A 22,430-nucleotide genomic window follows, 5' to 3' on the forward strand; every position below is an offset into this window, starting at 1 on the left:
AGAGATGGAGCAGAAATGAATGAGAAAAAGTAGTGGAAGAAAAGGCAAAGGGTCCCTGCATTACCATTATCAGGGTTGGAAAACATCCTACTTGCACTGGAGACAGTCTTCCCGATGTCAGCCAGTGATCGGAGATTAGATTTCTTAGTTTGATGCCGATGCTTCCGGAGCAAAGTGTAGGTCACTTTATCCTTCAAGTCAGCTTTCAAGAGACCCGTCTCGATCTGATTGTCAACAATCATCTCTGTTACAAGAACAAAAAATAAAATTTGTCATAAAAATAAATTATATTTGTGCTACTGAATCTAAATTAGACCCTCGTTTCATTAAAATGTCCTTTCTAATTGGTTATCAATCCCAATCCCCTCAGCATCTATTCTAAAACTTTTCTCTTTTCTCTTTAAACCTCTGATATATCCTCCCTCAATTATCTTGGCTTAGGAGTTTGTGCTACACTTTACTGAGAAAATAGAGGCCCTTTGATTTAAGCTCCCTCTTCTTACCTTTTCAGCATATCACAACCCCTTAGCATCATTTCCCTTTCTCTCCTCCTGTACTAAAGCCACTGATAATGTGGTGGCCTTTTTCCTTGCAGCAAACAACCAAGGACCCTCGTCCTTGAATCTGTCCCCTCTCTTCTGCTAGCTACAGTGATTGCTCCCCATATTTATGATCTTTCTCCTTTTTGATTATCTCCCTTTTCTACTGATTTCATTCTTCCCTTACTTCCCTACCACCTTTACTAGTTATCCTCCTATATCTGCCTTCCCTTTCTCAGGAAGACCTATAGAAAAAACCATCTACAACTATTGCCTCTAATTGTCTTCTCATTATCTTCTAAACCCTTTGCAATCTGGTTTCTGGTTTCAACTAAAACTGTTCTTTCCAAAGTTACCAATCATCTCTTAATTGCCAGTTCTAGTCTTTTTTTTCCCTCTATAACATTTGACTGTTAACAACCTTCTACTCCTGTATACTCTCCTTCTAGTTTGTGAAACTGTTCTCTCTTGGTTCTATTTCTACCTATCTGACCACTCCTCAGTCCCCTTTACTAGAACAATCCATAAATCAATCAAACAACATTTATTATGTGCCAACTATGTGCCATGTTCTATGAAAACCATGGAGATAAAAGGAAAAAAGTGAAAAAGTCCTTGATTTAAGGAGTATATAGCCTCTGAGAGGAGACAAGTCATACAAATATTAAGTATATACAAGACACAACAAAGCAGACATAAGGTAACTATAGATACAAAGAACCATAGATAAGAAAAGCATATACCATTCCCCCTAAACTTGGAGTTTACTCCAAGGCTCTCTCTTGAATACCCTCTCACTTGGTGAACTTATCAGCTATTAAGGGCTTAATTAACTTCTTTAAGCAGATGGTTCCCACATCCAAATCCAGCCCTAGTCTCTCTCCTGAGCTTCAATCTTGAATCATGTACTGCCCATTTCAAAATGTATCATGAAGAAATTTCAACCTCAACATGTCCCAAACAACTAGGTAATTATTTTTCTCCTCCTTAATTTAGTCTCTTCCTAACTTTCTATAGCAGTTATTTCAAACCTTCTCTTCTCTCCTGAAATCTTCTATATTACCCTGTCCCCTAACTTCACAACTAAAGTCCTAGCATCATCTTTTACTGTGGAAATAGAAGTTATTTGCCATAAGCTTCCCCTATTCCCCTTATTTTCTTACAACCCTTTAAAATCATCTCCTAATCATTCATATATCCCAGTTTTTGATGGAATTCCTCCTTGCCAAGGTCAGTCCCTTGAATCGACCCTTTTCCATCTTCTCCAGCATATTATATTCCATTCTTTCTCTAAACTTCTATCTCTCCCTATCTAGTCAGTCTTGCCCTGCTGCCAACAAACGTTCCTTCATCTTTAAAAATATCTGCAAGCTATTGTCTTACATCTCTTCCTCTTTCTTCCTCCAAACTACTTGAAGAAGCTGTCTAAACTCATTTCATTCATTTCCGCTCCTCTCATTCTTTTCCAAGCCCTCTTCAGTCTGGCTTCCAACCTCATCACTCAGTGAAAACTGTTCTTTCCAAAGTTTCCAATGATCTTTTCACAGCCATGTCTAGTGGACTATTTTCAATCCTCATTGTTCTTGACCTCTTTTTAGCATTTAACACTATCAATCATTTTCTTATCCTGAATAATCCCTGCTTTCTAGAAATACTACTTTTTCCCAAATCTCTTACGACTTCTCAAATCAACTTATATCTATCACTATGTATCCAAGTTGCTTCTTCAACAGAATCTAAATTCCTTGAGGGCAAGGACTGTTTTACTTCTTTCTTGGTATCCCCAGTGCATAGTGTAGTACTTGGCACAGAAGGGATTCAAGAAATATTTGCTAATTGATTGTTGATTGATTGATTTCCAAAGGTCACACACAGGTGTGTAATAGTTAGGATCCTGGCCCTAGACACTTCCTAATTGTGTGACCCTAGACAAGTCACTTAACCCCCATTGACTAGGCCTTACAGCACGTCTGCCTTAGAACCAGGACATAATATTGATTTTAAGACAGAAGGTAAGGGTTATAGAAAAAAAAAATTTTTTAACTGTTGTGATCCTATAGACTTAAAAGTGACTGAGATGGGATTCAAACTCATTATGGTGCTATAAAGCAGATATCCATTTAAGAGTATATTGAACTGGATGAAATTTGATTGCAACTCAGATTTCTTTGAGTCTAGATACTTTGATTTCTAACCGCAGAAATGGGTCAAAGAACCATTGATTTAGAGTTTGAAGAGCCCTTAGAGGTCATCTTGTCCAACTATTTCCTTTAAATTTTAGAGATGAGAAATGTGAAGTTAAATAATTTGCCAAAGGTCAAACAGGTAGAAATAGGCAGAACTGGGTTTTGAACCGAGCATTCTGATTAAAATTCAAGGTTCTTTCCCTTATATCAGGTTGTCTGTTCCCTTCCTATCTCTTTTCCCTATCTTCCATTTTCTTCCCTTCCTCTTCACTCCTTTCTCTTCCCTCTCCTCTCCTTTTTTCCCTTATCCTTTCCTCTTCCCTGCCTTTGAATCTTCTCTTCCGTTCCCTAATATTTCCTCTTTTCTCTACCTCTCCTCCCCCTTTCCCTTTTCCTTCCCCTATATCATTCACTGTTACTTCCCTGCCTTTCCATTTTCTTTTTTTTTTCCCCCCAAGACTGGATCTCTCTATCGCCTCTAAGCTGGAAGGGCAGTCAGTGGCTACTCACATGGCCAAGCCCACTTTTGTTCAGCACAAAAGTTTTGACTTGCTTTGATTCTAACCTGTATTGGTTGACCCTTCTTAGACAACCTGATATCCCCTCCCCTTCTCTCACACACTCACTCTTAGGCTCTCCCCTTTTTGGTGTCAGATAACCAATTAGTATGGACATTCATTCAGCTTTCTCCCTACTGCAGCTCAGAACTTCCCAAGTTCAAATGATTCACAATCTCAGGCCCCATCACTAGCAAGAATTAAAAGCACAACCTCTCATCAGGCCATTACTTCCTATCTTTTTCAGACTCATATGTTTGCAAAAATTTTATATGGTCTATGTGATCTTTATCTGAATATCAGCAACTGTACACAAGATATATTCCCCACCATAACCCTTGTATATGGCTAATATAAAACCAAGTAAAGTTGGGAATCCACTATTTCTTTTTTTTTTAACCCTTACCTTCTGTCTTGCAGTGAATACTGTGTATTGGCTCCAAGGCAGAAGAGTAGTAAGGGTGGGCAATGGGGGTCAAGTGACTTCCCCAGGGTCACACAGCTGGGAAGTGGCTGAGGCCGGGTTTGAACCTAGGACCTCCCGTCTCTAGGCCTGACTCTCAATCCACTGAGCTACCCACCTGCCCCCTGGGAATGGACTATTTCAATAAGATATTACCTTATGGGAGGTGGGAGTAGACTAAATTCAGAAAAATGTGGTATTTCCTTCCACTCCCAAAAGGCTAGTAAAATCATAGACTCAGCTAAAAATCTATGCCTCATATCTTTGGGAAGGAGTAGATATATCTTCAAATTAACCTCAAATTAAAGGTTATCAAGATATTGGCATGTAAAAAGGAAAACAGAAGGATAACAACCAAGTTAATATCCATCATTTATTCCCAAGATAGCTAACTCTAATAATAGATGATATCTGCTCAGGCTGTACAGTTCCTAGACTCTTCACATTAACCCAAGCTAGTGGAGAAGGGTTGGGGAGGAGAAAGTAGTGTGAGAAGCTATTATCCCCATTTTACAAATGGGACACTGAGCTCAAGGAGAGGAAACTGCTTGTCCACTGTCACATGTTAGCTACTTTTGGATTCAACAGGGGTTTTGCATGCAGAACATGAAAAAGTTCTGGGAAATGATAATTAGGCAAAAAAAATTTTAACAATCTGTGAGAAGCAACACCAGCTGGCAAATATGTTGTACATTTTGCTTGTCATGTCCCACAACTTCCCCCTTTTGTTTCTTTAAAACACTGAGAGCTAGAGCATTTTATACTACTTTTAAAAGCAAATATACAACCCACTCTCCATTCTTCTCTCCATCCCTGTCTTTTCTGCCTGCTGGGATGTCAGTGATTATCAAAGGCAATTCCAAGCAAAGAAGTGGTGGGTGGAATGTGGAGGAGGGGGGAGCTATCAAGCTATTTATTTATGTTTGCCTTTATTACTTATTATTTATCTAATCCATTTACATAAAATTTGAGGTGCACTGTATTTGAAGCTCAATCGTGCAGAATTCTCCACAACACCCCTCTAGGGTTGGTCAATATTATGATGCCTCCTCCCCAATTACTGGAATAATTCAGGACAAATTCTCTCTCTTAACAGATGAATTGCCTCCTACTCGACTGAGAAGATTATGGCTACTGGCGAGTTCCCTCATCCACCCTCTACTACAACTCAAAGTCTCTAAGGCTATACTCATCCTCAGCTCCCACATAACCAAGTCCAATCAAGGTCTCCCTCTTAACTTTTGTCCTGGCCCAAGGAAAGCCATTATCTTTTAAAACAATGTGAAAAGACAGTTTCTTTGAATCAATTTCTATTATAAATTATACCCAATATTTTAAAAACTCTCACTAGATCTTACCATCCCAATAGTTATCTTCATATATTATCTCCTCCTCTTCTCAGCTAAAATTGTTGAAAAGGAAATCAGTGCCTCTGTTTTCCATCTTCTCAAGTCTCTTCAGAAACTCTGCCATTTGGCTTCCAACTTCAACATCCAATTGAAATGACTCACCAAAATTACCAATAACCTCAACTGCCAGATTTGTTAGAGTTTTCTTACTTCTCCTCTATCTTGACCTCTCTGCAGCTTTTGACACTGTTGAATACCTTCTCCTCTTGGTCACTGTCCTCTTTGGGTCTTTGTGATACTTCGCTCTCTCTGTCTCTCTGTCTCTGTCTGTCTGCCTGTCTGTCTCTCTCTCTGTCTTTCTCTCTGTCTCTCTCTGTCTCTCTCCATCTCTCTCTCTTTCTTTGTGTGTGTGTGTGTGTGTCTCTCTCTCAACTCTTTGATCCAATGCAAATTCATCTACTACTTAAACCTCCCTTAATATATTTCTAGTGTTAATAGCCATCAGGCACACTATAAGCCCAGCCACACTGGTCTAGTTGTTCACTCACAACACTACATCTCCAGTATCCATGCCTTTACAATGTCTCCCATGATTAGAAGACTCTCCTTTTTCTTTTGTCTCTTAGACTACCTGATTCCCTTCAAGATTAAATTCAAACACCTCCCTCTTTCTTTGTCCTATAAAACTTTCCTTCCCCCACTGCTACTGCCTTCCCCTCTAAGGTTAATCTCCATCTACTTGAAGTGTCTATATACCAAAATGTAAATACTGTCTCCTCCATTAGATTGTATCCCCAGCACTTGCTACAATGCCTAGAATGTATTAGATGCTTAATAAATGCTTGGTGATTGATTGATTCCCTAAATTTGCTAAGATCACTCTTCTAAAGGACAGTTGAATCTCACTTTGTTCTTAGAAAGAAAGAAAAAACTATTGTGGATTTATAATACTGAAAAAACAGCAGAGAAAAACATATACAACTTAATTTATCATAGGCTAGGGTGCCAAGTCTAGGCTACCATGGGATAGGGGGCAGTCCAGGCTAATAGGATCTGGAGAGCAAGCAAAATGAAATTGCCTTCCCAGTGCTTGTACTAAACTGAGAATAGTACCTACATGCTCTAGATATCAGGACTCTAGATTCCTATGTAGAACTGTGAAGAGTGCTACTTGTGTTCCTAGTTCTTCCTCTCTTTCATTACAAGGGATTCTTGTGCAGGCATAGGTTCCATGATAGAAATGTTGAGGGGGCAGTAGGGTAGTTCAGTGGATTGAGAGCCAGGCCTAGAGACGGGAGGTCCCAGGGTTCAAATCCGGCCTCAGACACTTCTCAGCTGTGTGACCCTGGGCAAGTCACTTGACCCCCATTGCCTAGCCCTTACTACTCTTCTGCCTTGGAGCCAATACACAGTATTGACTCCAAGATGGAAGGTAAGGGTTTAAAAAAAAAAAAGAAAAAAAGAAATGTTGAGGCCTCTCTAACTCCAAGATCCAAGATCCAAGATATTTCTACATTTCTACATTAGGAAGTCGGTCTATCCAGTTATATCACACTAGGCAGATCTTTATGGAAGTTCTCTACTAGCCCCCAGGTTATCCTCCTTCCCTTCTCAAAGAGGTCACTATTCGGCATAGAGTTTTCTTCACTCCACACCTACCGTTACAATAAGGCACCTCACCGTAAGTATCCTTTATATCACTCAGATATTCTGGCATCCGAAAGACCATGAAACTAAGACTCTCGTGACTGAGATTCTCTCGTTCAGCCACAAAAAGGGACAGTCTAACTAAGAATCTTACCATCAGCCAATTTGTAAAATGAATTAGTAGTACTCCCTCATACCTGTAACTTCCACACTAGACTCATAGTTCCTTGCTAAGGCTAATCCCTAAATTTGTATTGTCAGTGATATTCCCTTCTGTCTCTTCTAAGACTTTGCTCCATCAATAATTTACTCACTCTTTTATCTTCAAGCCTCCTTTGTTTCTCCAAACTTTGTTTAGGTTTGTCCTTTTCTTTTTTTTTTTTTTTTAACCTTTACCTTCCGTTTTGGAGTCAATACTGTGTATTGGCTCCAAGGAAGAAGAGTGGTAAGGGTAGGCAATGGGGGTCAAGTGACTTGCCCAGGGTCACATAGCTGGGAAGTGCCTGGGAGGTCAGATTTGAACCCAGGACCTCCCATCTCTAGGCCTGGCTCTCAATCCACTGAGCTACCCAGCTGCCCCCTGTCCTTTTCTTAAAATAAAACAAAACCCTTTCCTTAACCCTGACCACCTTGAGCTTTCCTCCCATGTCTCTCTTCTATTTTACAAGCAGACAGAATTACAATTCTCCTTCCCCTTCCCTCTCTGTGCTGATTACTGGTTGCCTCAGTTGCCTACCACATCTAGGACTGTTTCCAATCATGCCTTACTTCACTTCTCTACCATACCAATATCCACAGGTTGTACCTTATCAGCCTTGCCCCCCCCCATTGATGCCTCTCTCTAGTTCTATAACATATATATATATATATGTATATATAATAACTCAGCAATCATAAATTGACTTTTTCATCATTGCTCCTAAGAGTATCAACCTACTCTCCTGTGACTCTACTCACCATCTCTGTAGCTTTCCAAACTGAAATATTCCTCACTAGACATCACTAATCTATATGTGCTGTTTTCTTCTTTTGGAGTATAAGGTCCTTGAGAGCAGGGACTATCTTCAAGTCTGTATTTGCAGTCCCAGCACTTAGCAGAGTCTAAGTACCTCATAAGTGCTTAATTAATATTTTTTTACTCATAACAATAGTCAATACTTTAGGATATCTTTTTCTCTTTCTACATATATATGAATATGGATATGGATGTGTGTGTGTGTGTGTGTGTGTGTGGTCTTGCTCCGTCCTTACAACAACTTACAAAAAGGCGCTATTATTATTTTATTTTACTGATAAGGAAATTCAGGCTGAGAGCAATGAAGTGTCTTTGTTGCATAAGTGAACAGTCACACAGCTAGTAAACATCTAAGGCAGATTTTGAAGATGAGACTTCCCAGCTCCAAATCCAGAGCTCTGGTTTACATTCATTGCTTCATTACAACTCACATGCATAAGTCCATCCAATCCAATTTCTGGCTCCATTAAAACCCCTCTTTTAAAAGTCATTAATGACCTATTAATTTCCAAATCTAATGGTCTTTTTCATATCACTTTCATGTCTTATTTCTCATTACTGATTTACTTTCCTCTGCTCTGTTCCCTACTAGTTTTCTACCTATTTAATTCTCTTCTTCACTATCTCTTCTGCTGGACTTGATTCTAATCCCCAAATACTTCTTTTTTTTTCTCTTTATTTTCTATTAGTGATCTCAACCAATCCCACTGCATCAGTTATCACCTTACAGAAAGATTCCTAAATAGACATCTCCACCCCAACTTCTGGCCAGAACTCTTAGCTTCATAGATATGTCCATGTGAATATATGACTGAACCCTGAAATTTCACTTGTCCAAAACTGAACTTATTATATTTCCCCCAAAATATTCTCCTACCAATTTTCTCCTAGGGTTTTTAAAAGGAATCTACATATTCTGTTCCTTTCTGACATAGTCCTTAATTCAGCCATCCTTGGGCATATTCATTATCAGTGCCAGCCTATGTCAGCTAACTGGTTAGTTTAGCCCTGGGGACTAGGAGGACAGACAAATCAGTAGGTGAGGATTCTTGAAAGAGAGCTCCTTGCTTGAGGTTTTAAGACAGGGTCTATTTTTAAAGTAAATATTTGGAGATTGGAGAAATAGTTTCCATGAGAAAATAAAAGCTGATGGCAAGTAAAACAGAGACACAAAGGTCCTGTCAATTTCTACTTGGCCATAGCATAGCCTCACTCTCCAGCTATTTGCTATAAGAGTTTCAGCATGTGACCCAATTAAGGAAAGCTATGTTGAAGAACCAGTTATAGTTAAGATAGTTTCCCTTTGATGATTATGCCACTGCATTGATTCTAAGAACAACTTCACAAAAGGCTTTCATCTATTTTAAACATTTATCTTCACAGTAATAAAGGACCTGCCCCACCCAAAATCATAAATTAAAATCAGAGGGCACTTGAGATCATCTCACCCAAGTCTCACAAAAACATCCAATGTCAAGAATATTGACCCCAGCTTCCACAAGACTGCTTCTTTCACTACCTCACTTCCTCTGGTCCAGTCAAGATGGGGGAGATCTAGCAAAAAAACTTGAATGGCCTCAGCTTCCTAGTCATCTAAAGGCAGAAAATGTCTCAGCCATATGGAGACTGACTTGATGGATTTCTGAAGCCCACACAAATAATCTTACTCTGGCTTGATGACTAGATGTATTTCTATATGGTGATTAGAGGAGCTGCTTCCACCGATACTAAGTGCTGATTTATCTTTATTGTGTAAGGGCAAAGTAAAACTCTGTATGTTAAATGTTCAGTACTTATTTACATTTCACTCAAATATCAAACTTGAACCAAGAGGGCGCTGGCATTCAAGCTGTGCCTCTGATAAGATTCTTTACATTTTCTTCTACTTTCTCAATCATCTGACTTTGTTCTAGTATTTCTTATTGTCTCACATCTCTCCAGAAACCTGATTGCTTATTTGAGGGATGTGAAGTGAAGTGAGCAGAACCAAGAGAACTTTGTACAAAGTAACCACAATAAATTATGATGATCATCTGCGAGTGACTTTATTATCAGAGATGCAAAATCCAGAACAACTCTACTACAGAAGAAACTGATGAAGTCTAAATGCATATTAAAGCATTTTCACTTAATTTCCTCTTCTTTCACAAAAGATAAACATGGAAATATGTATTATATGATAACACATGTACAACCTATATTATATTACCTGCCTTCTTAAAGAAGGGGGAAGAGTAGGAGGGAGGAATAGAACATGGATTGCAAAATGTCAGAAATGATTATTGAAAATTTTACTTACAAGTACTCTGGAAAAAAATTTAAAACCTTAAATTATATATGTATGTATGTGTATGCATATATGACTATACATATACATATATATATAAAATGAAGAAAGAAAGAAATCTGATTGCTTTTTTAGTTTTTCACAGGGTGCCCTACTTTGGTGATGATTTCCATCTTTTCTTCTAAGCTTTATTCTTCTAATTTTTTTCTTCCTTAGTGGTTAGGAGCACTGGGCCTAGAATCATGAAGAATTCAAATCCAGTCTCACACACTTCCTAAGCAGTGTGACCCTGAGTAAGTCATCTAACCTTTGATTACCTAATAAGAGGATCCATTTGATCCACTATGGAAGAAAGTGGAAAACCATTCCAGTATCCTTGCCAAGAAAATCCCATGGATAGCTATGATCCATGGGGTCATGAAGAATTGGATGCAAGAGAACAACAATTTTGCCATTTCCAAATCTATCTCGCTTTATTACTGACTCACCCACTCCTCTGTATCTTCTCCACAAAAGGTAGCATAAGAAATTTAACTAAATACATTTCTGAATCCTTGGCTTTCTGTATCCTAATATCCTTCTTGTGATAATTGAAGAGGTTCATAGATTTCTGTGTTAGCCCAGGACCAAAGATATTATTTCTTTAGAGTACTAGGAACTATGACAAGAGCAGCAAATAATGAAGAATCTGGGTTTCAAATTCAGCCTAGACTTGCCTCTCTGAATAGTACCAGTTGAGCTTACTCCCAAGAAAAGTGTGCCCAAGTTAAAGTACTTAAGTTAACAGTTTACTTCCTTCTTCAACATTTCATAGTTTCACATGGATGGCTTCCTGCAGGCATTAATTCTGACATCAGAATTCAGCTTGCAATTTTTATTCACCAACTGGACCCTGAATATTTTTACTAACTATGAAGCACTTTTAAAATTCACCCCCTCCCTACTCCATTCAATGGATAAGTCAGTCACTTAGAAAATGCTTCCTCTAATCTTTGTTCTCTCTCACTCTTCTAACCAGTCCTTAAAACAATAACCCAAGACCGTTCCGCATATCAATTTTTAATTCACAGCCTCATCAGCTTTGTCAAAGAGGAAAAATTCTCTCAACCAAGTAGCATGCATTGTATTATATCACCTAAGGTAATGGAATTATCATCATTATAGCTACAGATCCATCCATAGGAGGTAGGGGTATGAGGATTGTATTCATTCACTAGAATAGCATGTCTTAAAAAAGAACAATAGCTGTCAGTGTTCTGTATGGCTTGGGGGAGGGGAAAGTGAAAAATTAAGAGAAATAGCTATAAATGCAAGGGAGCCAGATTTAGACTCAATGTAAAGAAATATAGTCAGGCAGCCTTGGGAGGTAATGAGTTATCCAGAACTAGAAGTCATGGAGGTTATAAAAGAGAGTTCGGTTCAGATACAGTCTGACTTAATCCAGTCCTACATCTCCAACTGCTGATGGAAGATCTGCCACTGGATGTCCCTCTATCCCTCATCCATTAAAGCCCATTTCAAATGTTGCCTTCCTTATGAAGCCTTCCCTTATGCCCCTGGTTCATAAGGACCCTTCTCTATCATATCTCATATCCATTCATTCATTATGCAGTCTTCATTTTGAAGAGAACCAATGAATCATGAGGTCATGTCTTGACTTGAATATGAATTGGATTTAAGTGAAGCAGAATTTCACAAAGTCATCAGCCTCACACTTTCTTCCAGAGTTATCAAAGTCCAGTGGCAAGACAAAAGTCAGGATGACTGGTGATGCCTGAGATGCAGTGGATAACAATGGCTTTTTCCAATGTCTGACCAAGCTCGAAACACTCTACAGCACGTGCTTTAGTCACCTTCTCTTCCACCCATTTTACCAAAGGAGGTCTTCACAAGCTTGAGGTAGACATCTCCCTAACCTGTCAACCTGGTTTATTTAGCCCATTTGCTAAGACAGTTTTACTGGTGTGTGACCACTGTGCATGCTACAGTTTTTTGTAGCCACAGGTAAAAGTTGTGAGCAGCCCTGAAAAGGGCTTAGTGAGCCCTCACACTAGAGGTTCAAGTCCTCCCTGAACACACCATAGACAGACCTCATGTCGTACTATCAATATGTCTCTGTTGCATTTCTCATGGGCAAGGCATCTGATGTCATTTGTCCTCTCAAAAATGAAGGATAAACAACATGAAACCAAAGGATATATGTGACTGCCCCAAATGTACCACCACTATCAGACTCGAGTCTAGAACTTCACTCTTCTAACTCACAGTTGTTCTAACCAAGGGACAAAACAAGTTCTGCTATATTTTTGCCAGAAGTCATTTTACTTAAAGGGGCAGAGGTGGGGGGTGGAGGAAGAAGAAGATCACCAAAGGATGATACTGACCTACCAACTGAGGGAGAGAAGAAGCTTCCCGATCCAGCATTATTGATCCCTTCTCCATGCATGTCCTCAGTTCAAATAAACTGTGCAAGGACAGTGTGGCCACATGAGGTTTGCTCCATCTCTCTCCACCCTGTTCCACTTTCTCTTCAAACTTGATCCATCTAGGAGAAAGCAGATGAATAAGAACCAATTAAAGTTGTAGCTGCCCTGGGGAGGCTGCCTTCCAAACCTGAGCATGGGCAAAATATCCATTGCCTGGGAGTTTTAAGTGTTTATCTTGTCACCAATGTATAGTATCCAAGAAATTTAACAGGAAAGAGGATGAATCAAAGAATAAAACCCATGTTCTTTAAACTAACCCTTTTTAAGCCAGAGAAATAAAAAGCAAAAAGTGAGGAGGAAAAAAACTTTCTTGCTTTCTATAAGGTGTTATCCCACTATGAAATTATTTAAGGCTTATGGCTTTATGAACCATTATTATTGTAACATTCAGATGTTAAATGTAGAAATATTGAAATTCTTCTTTCTAGTACCTTACCTTCACATTAGCCTTCTGCAACATGCTTGAAAACTTTTATTGATATGAGAATTCAACTTTAACTTCAGAAAGAAATTTTACATGAGATGAAAAATGGGATACACCATAGATCATCATGAAATTTGTTTACTCATTCTTCATAAGCAAGTTAATGACTCTTTTAGATGGCTACTTTCTCCTAAAGTCATTCTCCAGTGCTCTGGGGTGGCCCAGCTACACGAGTCGAATACAAACTGATTGATTCTACTAACCAAGCCAGAAGCACATCCAAATCTAAGTCTACCAACAAAATGTGTTTCTGTCCAATATGGGCCAGTCCAGCTAAGTTGAGAGAGGTACATCATTAAGGTTTAGGGCCTAGAAGAAAAATGTTCTGCCATGGCAGTTTATATAGAGTGTCTACTAAGGCATATAAACATGATAAATGAGAGGATGATGGTGTTCAGTTGGATGTTCACTACCCAAATTTGGACCTATATAATAAAATATTGTAAGGAACATATCAATGAATCAGCAAGTATATATTAAGTGCCTATTATGTGTCAATCACTATACTAGGAATTGGGGATACAAATAGAGCGAATGAAATAATCCCTACCTACATGAGCACGTATGGAATCTGTATATAGAGAATAAATACAAAGCAGTTAATGAGGTGGTTAGAGAAAGAAAATACTAAAATCTAGGAGGATTCTGGAAAGGCTACATGTAAAAGGTGGTAAACTGTACCTTGAAGGGCTAGAGGATTCTGGATACCAGAGGTGAGAAGAAAGTTTATAGGGCAGTGGATAGTCAATACAAAGGCACAAAGATGGGAGACAGAGTGTGAAGAACAGAGAGAAGGCCATTGTACCTATAATGCAGAGCAAAAGAAGAGAAACAGTGTTTGACAAGGCCAAAAAGATAAGTTGAGGTCAATTTCTAAAGAATTTTGAAATCTAAACAAAATGGTTTACACTTGATTCTAGATGTAATGGAGGCCACTGGCATTGGTAAAGTGGGGAAATGACACGGTCAGATCTAGATTGTATAGAAAATTACTTTGGCAATAGTGTATAGGATGAACTGAAGTGGCTGAAGATTTGAGACAGAAAGATCATTTAAGAAGCTGTTGTAATCATTTAGGCAAGAGGAAGTAGAAAGAAGAGGTGGGACTTGAGAGATGATGTGGAGATAATTCGGCAACTGATCAAGAAGAGAACTAAGGCTACCAATGTGGAAGACTGGAAGAATGGTAACTCCTTCAAAAGAACTAGGGAAATTTGGAAGAGGGGTGGACATGGGAGGGAAAGATAATGAGTTCTATGCGGGGCATTTGAGTTTGTTCCAGGACGTCCAATATGGAATGTTCAATAGGCAATTTGTGATGCATGATTGCAGCTCAGAGAAGAGACTTGAGAGGCTGGATTTTATGGATCTGTTAGGCATCTGCACAGAGATGATTAATTAAGCCTATGGGAGCTGATGAAGTAATTAAGAGAGAAAGTAATGAGAGAATACCAATAGGGGGCTTAGGGGAGAGCTTTGGGGAATGCCCACAATTAGGAGTATCATATTGTAAAGTTGTTTTTTGTTTTAGTTTTTATATTCATCTGGATTCTTCAGCTTTCATTTGGATCGAGGGATCCAAATTTTCATTTGTTTTGTTGTTTAGTTCCTTGCCCAATACAGATTAGAATGGAAAAACCCATACAGACAAAAATAAGAATCCTTGACATATTCAAGAATTCAAATAAATCATTTAATACTAATAGTAGTTAACATTTAAATAGTATTTTACATATATATACATATATGCACACAAATATGTAAATATAAAATGAGAATGCAAAATAGTGAATAATATATTTAAGCTAGAATATGAACTATATAGTTAACATTTATATGGAACTTTATATATGGATATAAATATATATACATAAAATGAGAATATATATTGATTCTTTATAAGGTACGAATTAATATTATATACTTTTTTTACTTTATCCTCATAATATCCTTGTGATCTAAATGTTGTATTATTCCAATTTATAGATGAAGAAAAAGAGCACGAGAGAGATTAATGACCTACCCAATTACATGTCTAATGAATGTCCAAGAGAGGATTTGAACTCAAATTCTTCCTGACTCCAACTCAAGCATTCCACTGTTGTTCTCCAGCTGAAATTTTTCCTCTTCATTTTCAATCAATTAACCAACAAGCATCTACTATGTGCCCGGCATTGAGCTAAGCACCAAGGATTTGAAAAAAAAAAAAGTCCTTGCTCTCATGGAGCTCACATTCAAGTCAACAGATGACTAATTGAATACATATCAGAAACATACTTAGCAGATCGAGAAGACCCAAGCAACTGGGGGACCCTGGAAAGATCTCACCATACAGAAGCTGTTACCTGAAGGAGGTAGATAGAGCTGAGTGGGGGAAGGTACACCAGCAATAGAGTACATCCAGAAATGGGGTAATGGCATGTCCAGTGGGGAGCGGTCAGTAGACCAGTATAATTGGACCATAAAGTGTGTGGCATTTCCAAAAGTTCAGCTGAGGCTTTTCTCTCTGTGGCTCCATGTTTACAAAAATCCACATCAACCCATAGAGCCATAGATCTATGGTATGAAAAACAGATTTCCAAACAACAATCTAAGCATGAACAGTATAAATAAGTCTCTTGAAAACTACCCAGGAGAAGTTTGATTTCCTTTTTGTGAGACATATGCCTTCTCATGTGGGAAGCCAATAAGAGAAACAGTCTCAAATAGATAAAAATCTGAGACTACTCTTTTGACTTCTTTTCTGATCCACACCTCCACACCTTTCCTTATTGAAAAGCTTTAAGTTCCTAGCAAACCAACAGTTAAGAGGTTAACAATTTCTCTCCAAGACTAAAGACAGAAATTAAGTGAAAGGCTGACTGAACTGTTTCTAGGCACATCAAGTTCAATAATAGACAAAATTTAGACAAAACCTTCTCCAGTAGGGGCTATTCATCCCTGAGAAAGTATTCCCAAGACTTAGCTTTTGATAATGGGCCAGCCAAAATTCAGCCTTGGCCTTGTTCTATTCTGAAGTCAAATGAGATTTTTTGTGTTTTGATATGACATAATTTGTAACTTCTGCACATCTGTGAAGTTTCGGGGGGGGGGGGTTCTTTTGTGTGAAATGAGTCTTGAAATATACATATATAATAAACTCCATGCTCCCAGAGACAGAGCTGGAAGTATTATCAACTAAGCCATCCTTATCAGAGATAATAAATAGATCTTGAGATTCTCAGACTAGGAATATTTTATAGCCATTCAACAATGTACGGCAATATGGCAAGAATGAAAATAGAAGTGAGCACACAAGCTGGGGTCTATGTGGGGTCTCCTGAGGTTTGACGTGCTGTCAAGAAAGGGGAAAACACCACCACATCCCCATTCATCATGGCCCAAATCAAAATTCTGGCTTCTCTCACTCCAGGCCTTCTATAAAGGACAAGAAGAGATTGAGAGGAAAAAATCCTGTTTTTCTGCATTCTTTACCCAGCAGTTTAATGATTGAAAAATGTTTTCCTAGAAAAAAACTAAACACTCACCTAACTCACTGACCATAAGGACAAAGGTCAGAGAGCAGAGGCAGCTCAGCCTAAGACACTACTCCCATTCCCGGTGAATAATTAGACGAGAATCGACTTCAAACTGAAATTCACACTAATCAGAAACGTCCCAATAACCAGGGAATGTTCCCACTGCCACTGATCCCAGGAAGTCAGCCAGGACGAGGTGGACCTGCCCCATGGAAGGCATCACCATATACATCCCCTCCTCTGAGAGGCATGACGCCAAAGTAAGATGACCGGCTTTCAAGTTTTGCCTCAGACACTTATTAGCTCAATGCCTCTGTTCAGGTCCCTTATTTTCCCCGACCCTCAGCTTCTTCAGCTATAAGCTGGGATAATAACTGCCTACCTGCCTCACAAGAATCAAATGAGATCATACAGATAAAGAATTTTGCAAACCTTAAAGTGCTATATGAATGTAACTATTATTCTCACAACTACTCCTATGACTACTACTACTGCTATTAGTACTACTACATTTTTATTACTACTAATACTTTTTCATCACTGCTAATACTTCTATTATTACTACTGCTATTAGTACTACTACTACTTTTTCAATACTACTAATACTGCTATTATTACTGCTACTACTTTTTATTACTACTAATACTGCTATTATTACTACTACTGGTACTACTACTACTACTTTTTATTACTACTACTACTATTTCTATTATTACTACCACTATTAGTACTGCTACTACTTTTTTATTACTACTACTACTACTTTTTTATTCTGCTAATATTTCTATTATTACTACTGTTATTAGTACTGCTACTTTTTCATTACTACTAATACTTTTTTATTACTACTGCTATTAGTACTAATACTTTTTCAGTACTACTACTACTACCTCTATTATTACCACCACTATTAGTACTGCTACTACTTTTTATTACTACTGCTATTAGTAGTACTACTACTTTTTTATTACTACTAATATATTTTTATTACTACTACTACTATTATTACTATTTCTATGATTACTACTCCTATTAGTACTACTACTACTTTTTTATTACCACTACTACTACTATTATTACTACTTCTATGATTACTACTCCTGCTATTAGTGTTATTACTACTATTATTTCTACTCTTGCTCTTAGCACTACTACTACTATTACTACTACTATCATTACTACTACTATTATTACTACTATCCTTGCACCTATTACTACTACTACTACTACTACTACTACTACTACTACTACTACTACTACTACTCTACTACTACTATTAGTAATAATACTACTGAAGCCATGGAAATGAAGTACAAACTGCTAGAAACTTGCCAACAAAATAAAGTCAGTTCAAAGAAGATAAGTGCCACACTAGGTACTGGAAATACATAGGAATGAAGCCCTAAGTTGATGGGTATTGTCCTTTCTTAAGGGAATAAAAATAGAAATAATTACTCCCACTTGCATAATGCTGTGAGGAGTAAGTTAATAATTTCAATCCTTATTTTATATACAAAGAACCTCATATGCCAAGAGGTTAACTTCATCTAGTAAATGTCAAAGACAGCATGGCAGCCTAAGTCTATTTCCCAAGAGATTGTGGGCTCCTAGAGAATAGGGACTATCTATTGCTTGTCTTCCTAATTCACATATTGAAAGTTGCAAGTTATTGGACCCCAGGATAAGAACACCTGCCTGACCCAGAGGATAAAAAAAGTATCTTTTCGTCAGGTTAGTGATTCTTTCACATTCTCTGCCAATTCCAGTCAGCCTCACTGCACTATAATCCCTAAGACCTCAGACCTGGCCCTTCTCTTCAAAAACTAAGAGGGGTGTTGGAAGACAGATGCCAGGAATTTATTTTTTTAAAAGAATAATCATTGAAGTATAATGACTGTAAATTTCATCATTTTTCTTAACTAGAAATAAAAATGGAGGGAAATAAAATAAATAAATAAAATCCTCAACAGAGGAAGGAGTCTACATTTGAATTGTGCATTTCTGAATTACATATGAGGTTCTTTGTATATAAAATAATTCAGAATGCAGTGGATTGAGAGCCAGACCCCGTGTCAGGAAGATGAGTTCAAATACTGCCTCAGAAACATCCTATCTGTGTGACCCTGGGCAACTCACTTAACCCTGTTTGCCTCAGTTTCCTCATCTGTCAAATAAATTGGAACAGGAAATGGCAAGCCACTCCAGTATTTTTACCACACATAGGGCCATGAAGAGTTAGATGTGACTGAGATATGACTAGAAAACAACCTAAATTAAAAAAGTAATTTGGTTTAATTTTCTTATCTGCAATACCTGATTACTCTGGTCAGTTTTAAATTCTATGGACTTTTCTTCAAATTTTCTCTTGAAGTCTAAAATGATTTTAAAATCCATAAATATTAAGTGGGTCATCCTTGCTTTGATGTTACAATATATTATTTCAGAGATCACACCAAAAGATTTTTTTTAAGTACAATGATTCAGTGGCATAGTTGAGAGAAATATTCTGAATGTTATATTTTAGGGAAAGAACTTAATGTGATTCAAAGCACTTGGTGACCAGGGGATAGAGGGTAATGGGCCTATTTGGGGGAGAAAAGAGCAGAATAACTGAAACATCTCTCGGTTTCACTGACTATGGACTATTCTGCTACCTGCCATATCTGGGTCTTAGGGGAAAGAAATAGGATTCTATTTTGTCGGATCTATTTTCCCTCTTCATAGTGTTATTTCAATTTTTAAAAATAGTTTCTCCCTTCTTCTGCTAAATAAACAGGCAATTGATGGATTATTCACTATTTTTATTCTGGATAGACTTTACATATAAGAAGGCAGTATGGTGTCATGGATAGAGATATGGCCTTTGAGCTAAAAAGACCTGGGTTCAAGGCTTACACACACACACACACACACACACACACACACACACACACACACACACACACACACAAATACATATCCTTACTTTGAAACCTTGGGCAAAACCCTTCATTTCTCAGTGTTTGGGGCATTTCTCTAAATAAATTGGAAAGAAGGTACCACCCTGCATTGTTTGGGGGAGTTTCCTCAATCCTAGAGTTCCTTATATCAGTGAAATCATAGCTCCAGTGCCTATTTCTATTTATTTCTGTTTATATTTTATATGATAATATAATATTTTATATAATAATAATTACAATAAAAAGGATAACCAGCATTGATATAGCACCTACTATGTGCCAAGTTTGGCAATTATCTCATTTGATCCTCACAACAGCTCTTGAAGACAGGTGCTATTACTATCTCCATTTTAAAGACGCAGACCTGAGCCAAACAGAATAAGTCCTCTCCGGGTTTAATTTGGTTTAATTTTAATTTAATCCACATCTAGTGTGTGTCTGAGGCTAGATTTGAACTCGGGTCTTCCTGATTTCCTGCCCAGGGCTCTAGCCACTGTGGCACCTGGCTGCCTTCCATATTTTTCATATATTTATTATGTGCAGATTAGAATTTAAAGTCTTTGAAGTTTGGAATTATTTTTCTTTTTTTTTCCTTTGTATCCCTGAACTTGCATAGTACCTGGCAATTAGTAGGCATTTAATTAATGTTTTTGATTGAATAATTGATGAGCAATAGTAATATTATCCATTTTTCATCCTGTTGGCCACTTTCACAATCAAGGACAAATTTTTCTCCATAATAGGCATAACATACATACCTACGCACACACACACAAGTATGCAAGAGGCTGTAGAGAAGGGAAGATGGCAATGTGAAAGAACTAGATTTCAAAGGGCTGGATGGAGAGATTCCAGAGCAAAGTCAAGTTCAAACTGTTGGAAGATCAGATGAAGAAGCTGGCAGTTGTGCCAAGACTGGAGATAGTCTCTCTCCTCCTGGTCCTTGGCTTCCCCGTGACCTTCCTGTTCTCTCTTATCCAGGGATGACAGAAAACTGGTTTACTCCACCACCTACTCTCTCCCTCTTTTTCTCTCAGTGGTAAATGCTATATTAACTCAGCAGTTATTTAGGTGTCTGCTCTTTGAACACATTTTTGTGAAAAGGGGTTTGACTTTAGGAGAGTCCAGAAATACCCTAGAATGGTACCCATTTTAATGAATGGAGATAGAGTTTTAGATGAATTTCCCCCTTATAACAACTTCCACTAGGCATATTTGGTTTGTAAACTATAAGATGAGTGTTACTTTGTACCTTCTGTGAAAAGTGGTTTTTATTTTAAGTGGCATGTGACCCTTAGTCTGGACCCACCATTTTATCAGTGCTGGGAACTCCCAATGAGGAAGCTCCCTCCATCAGTCCAGATCAGCCACTGTCCTGGCACTTCTCATCTGTGGGACATTGTGGATAAAAACTTGTCTAGGGCCAGAGACAGGCTCTGAGCTCAACAACAGCAGTATCCATAAACACAACTTTCAGAGAAATGGAAGGCTAATTGAGAAACCACAAACTGTAAGACCAGGCTGGTCTTCGCCATTGTCCTACATTATACAACCCTCCAGCTCAGCATTTTGCTACAAGCAGAAAATGGCCTTTTGCAGCCTCAGTACCAGACAGGTCCTTGGGATGTAAATTCTAACTCTACATGACAAGGACTGTCACATATAATTAATACAGTACCTAACACATTGGGTTCAGTAACTTGTTAACAATCATGAAAATAATATCACGTCCGTGATCTTAAAAGAATCAGGAGGGAGACTTAGGCATAGTAGCTAGACTGTCTGGGGGTACAGAAGGAAGGCAATCCCACACACTGGGAAATACTAAAGTCTTTGACATATCTAATAGTATAGGTGACAATGGCCTGAAAAATATTCAAAGAGGTAAAAAATTTCTAATGTATTTGAACGCAGTCAATCAGTAAGAAAGCAGTTCTTAGAAACTTTCATTGGGCCAAGTAAGGTGGTTCACAGACGGGATCCTTTCTCCTGGAAAAGACTGAACTTGGGAGATTAGAGCTTTGCGTCCGAGTTTTGAATGGGGCCAAAGCCTACTCAAGGGGCATCTAGGTGGTGTAATGGATAGAGCACCCAGCCTGGAAGCAAGAAAACATCTTTATGAGTTCAAATCTGGCCTCAGACCCTCACTGGCTGTGTGATGGTGGGCAAATCACTTAACCCTGTTTGCCTCGATTTATTGTGAAAGGAGCTGGAGAAGGAAATGGCAAACCACTCCAGTATCTCTGCTCAAAAAAACCCCAAATGGAGTCACAAAGAATTATATATTTCCTGGCTGTATGACCAAGGGCAAGTACTTAATCCTGTTTACCTCAGTTTACTCATCTATGAAATAAGCTAGAGAAAGAAATGGCAAACCACTTCAGTATCTCTGCCAAGAAAGCCCCAAATGGGGTCAGAAAGAGTCAGGCACCACTGAAATAACTCTATAAAGAACAACAAAACCTAGTCAAAAGTACCCTTGATAAGTCTGCCATCAATAAAGGGAGCCCCTAGGTAGGGAGTGGGGCCAGGCTGCCTAAAGAGAAACCAACTAGCCCAGATCAGAAAAACAAAGCAAGTTAAAGCTCCCAAGGCAATCGGTAACCGGATCAGGCCCATGAGTAGCTACTGCATTTCAAGTGCATATCCAAGCCTGGATAGGAGACCTAATTACATCAATCAATAAATAATTGAAACAAACAACTGGAAAATAAGTATATAACTATAAAATAAATGGTTCTGCTCTCTTCTGTTATTAAAGAATAGCTAGAATCTTTCATTGCAGAGTATATTAAAAAGCTATTATTCCTTTTGTATGGTAATGACCACATTTTCGATAAAAGGTCTATGTTTCTTCAAATCACAGTGTTTATCAGGTAACAGAGGAATTATATGCTAATGCTAAATGATTTGTTTTTGTTTTTTCTTAATGGTATCTGATTTCAGTTTGGTCCTGCCTT

General features: G+C 38.2%; 1 protein-coding gene across 1 annotated transcript in view; it reads right to left on the reverse strand.

The window, feature by feature from the left end:
- The window catches only part of SLC4A4 (solute carrier family 4 member 4), a 378,919-nt gene that overhangs the window by 205,788 nt on the left and 150,701 nt on the right, over positions 1-22,430 (reverse strand). Inside the window, exons 5-6 of the mRNA XM_044681601.1 lie at positions 12,428-12,588; positions 65-244 (exon numbers count right to left, since the gene is read on the reverse strand). Coding sequence (XP_044537536.1) covers positions 65-244; positions 12,428-12,588 — 341 coding nt within the window. The remainder of the gene's footprint in view (positions 1-64; positions 245-12,427; positions 12,589-22,430) is intronic.

The sequence above is a fragment of the Gracilinanus agilis genome, chromosome 6, assembly GCF_016433145.1.
Source record: "Gracilinanus agilis isolate LMUSP501 chromosome 6, AgileGrace, whole genome shotgun sequence".
Taxonomy (NCBI): domain Eukaryota; kingdom Metazoa; phylum Chordata; class Mammalia; order Didelphimorphia; family Didelphidae; genus Gracilinanus; species Gracilinanus agilis.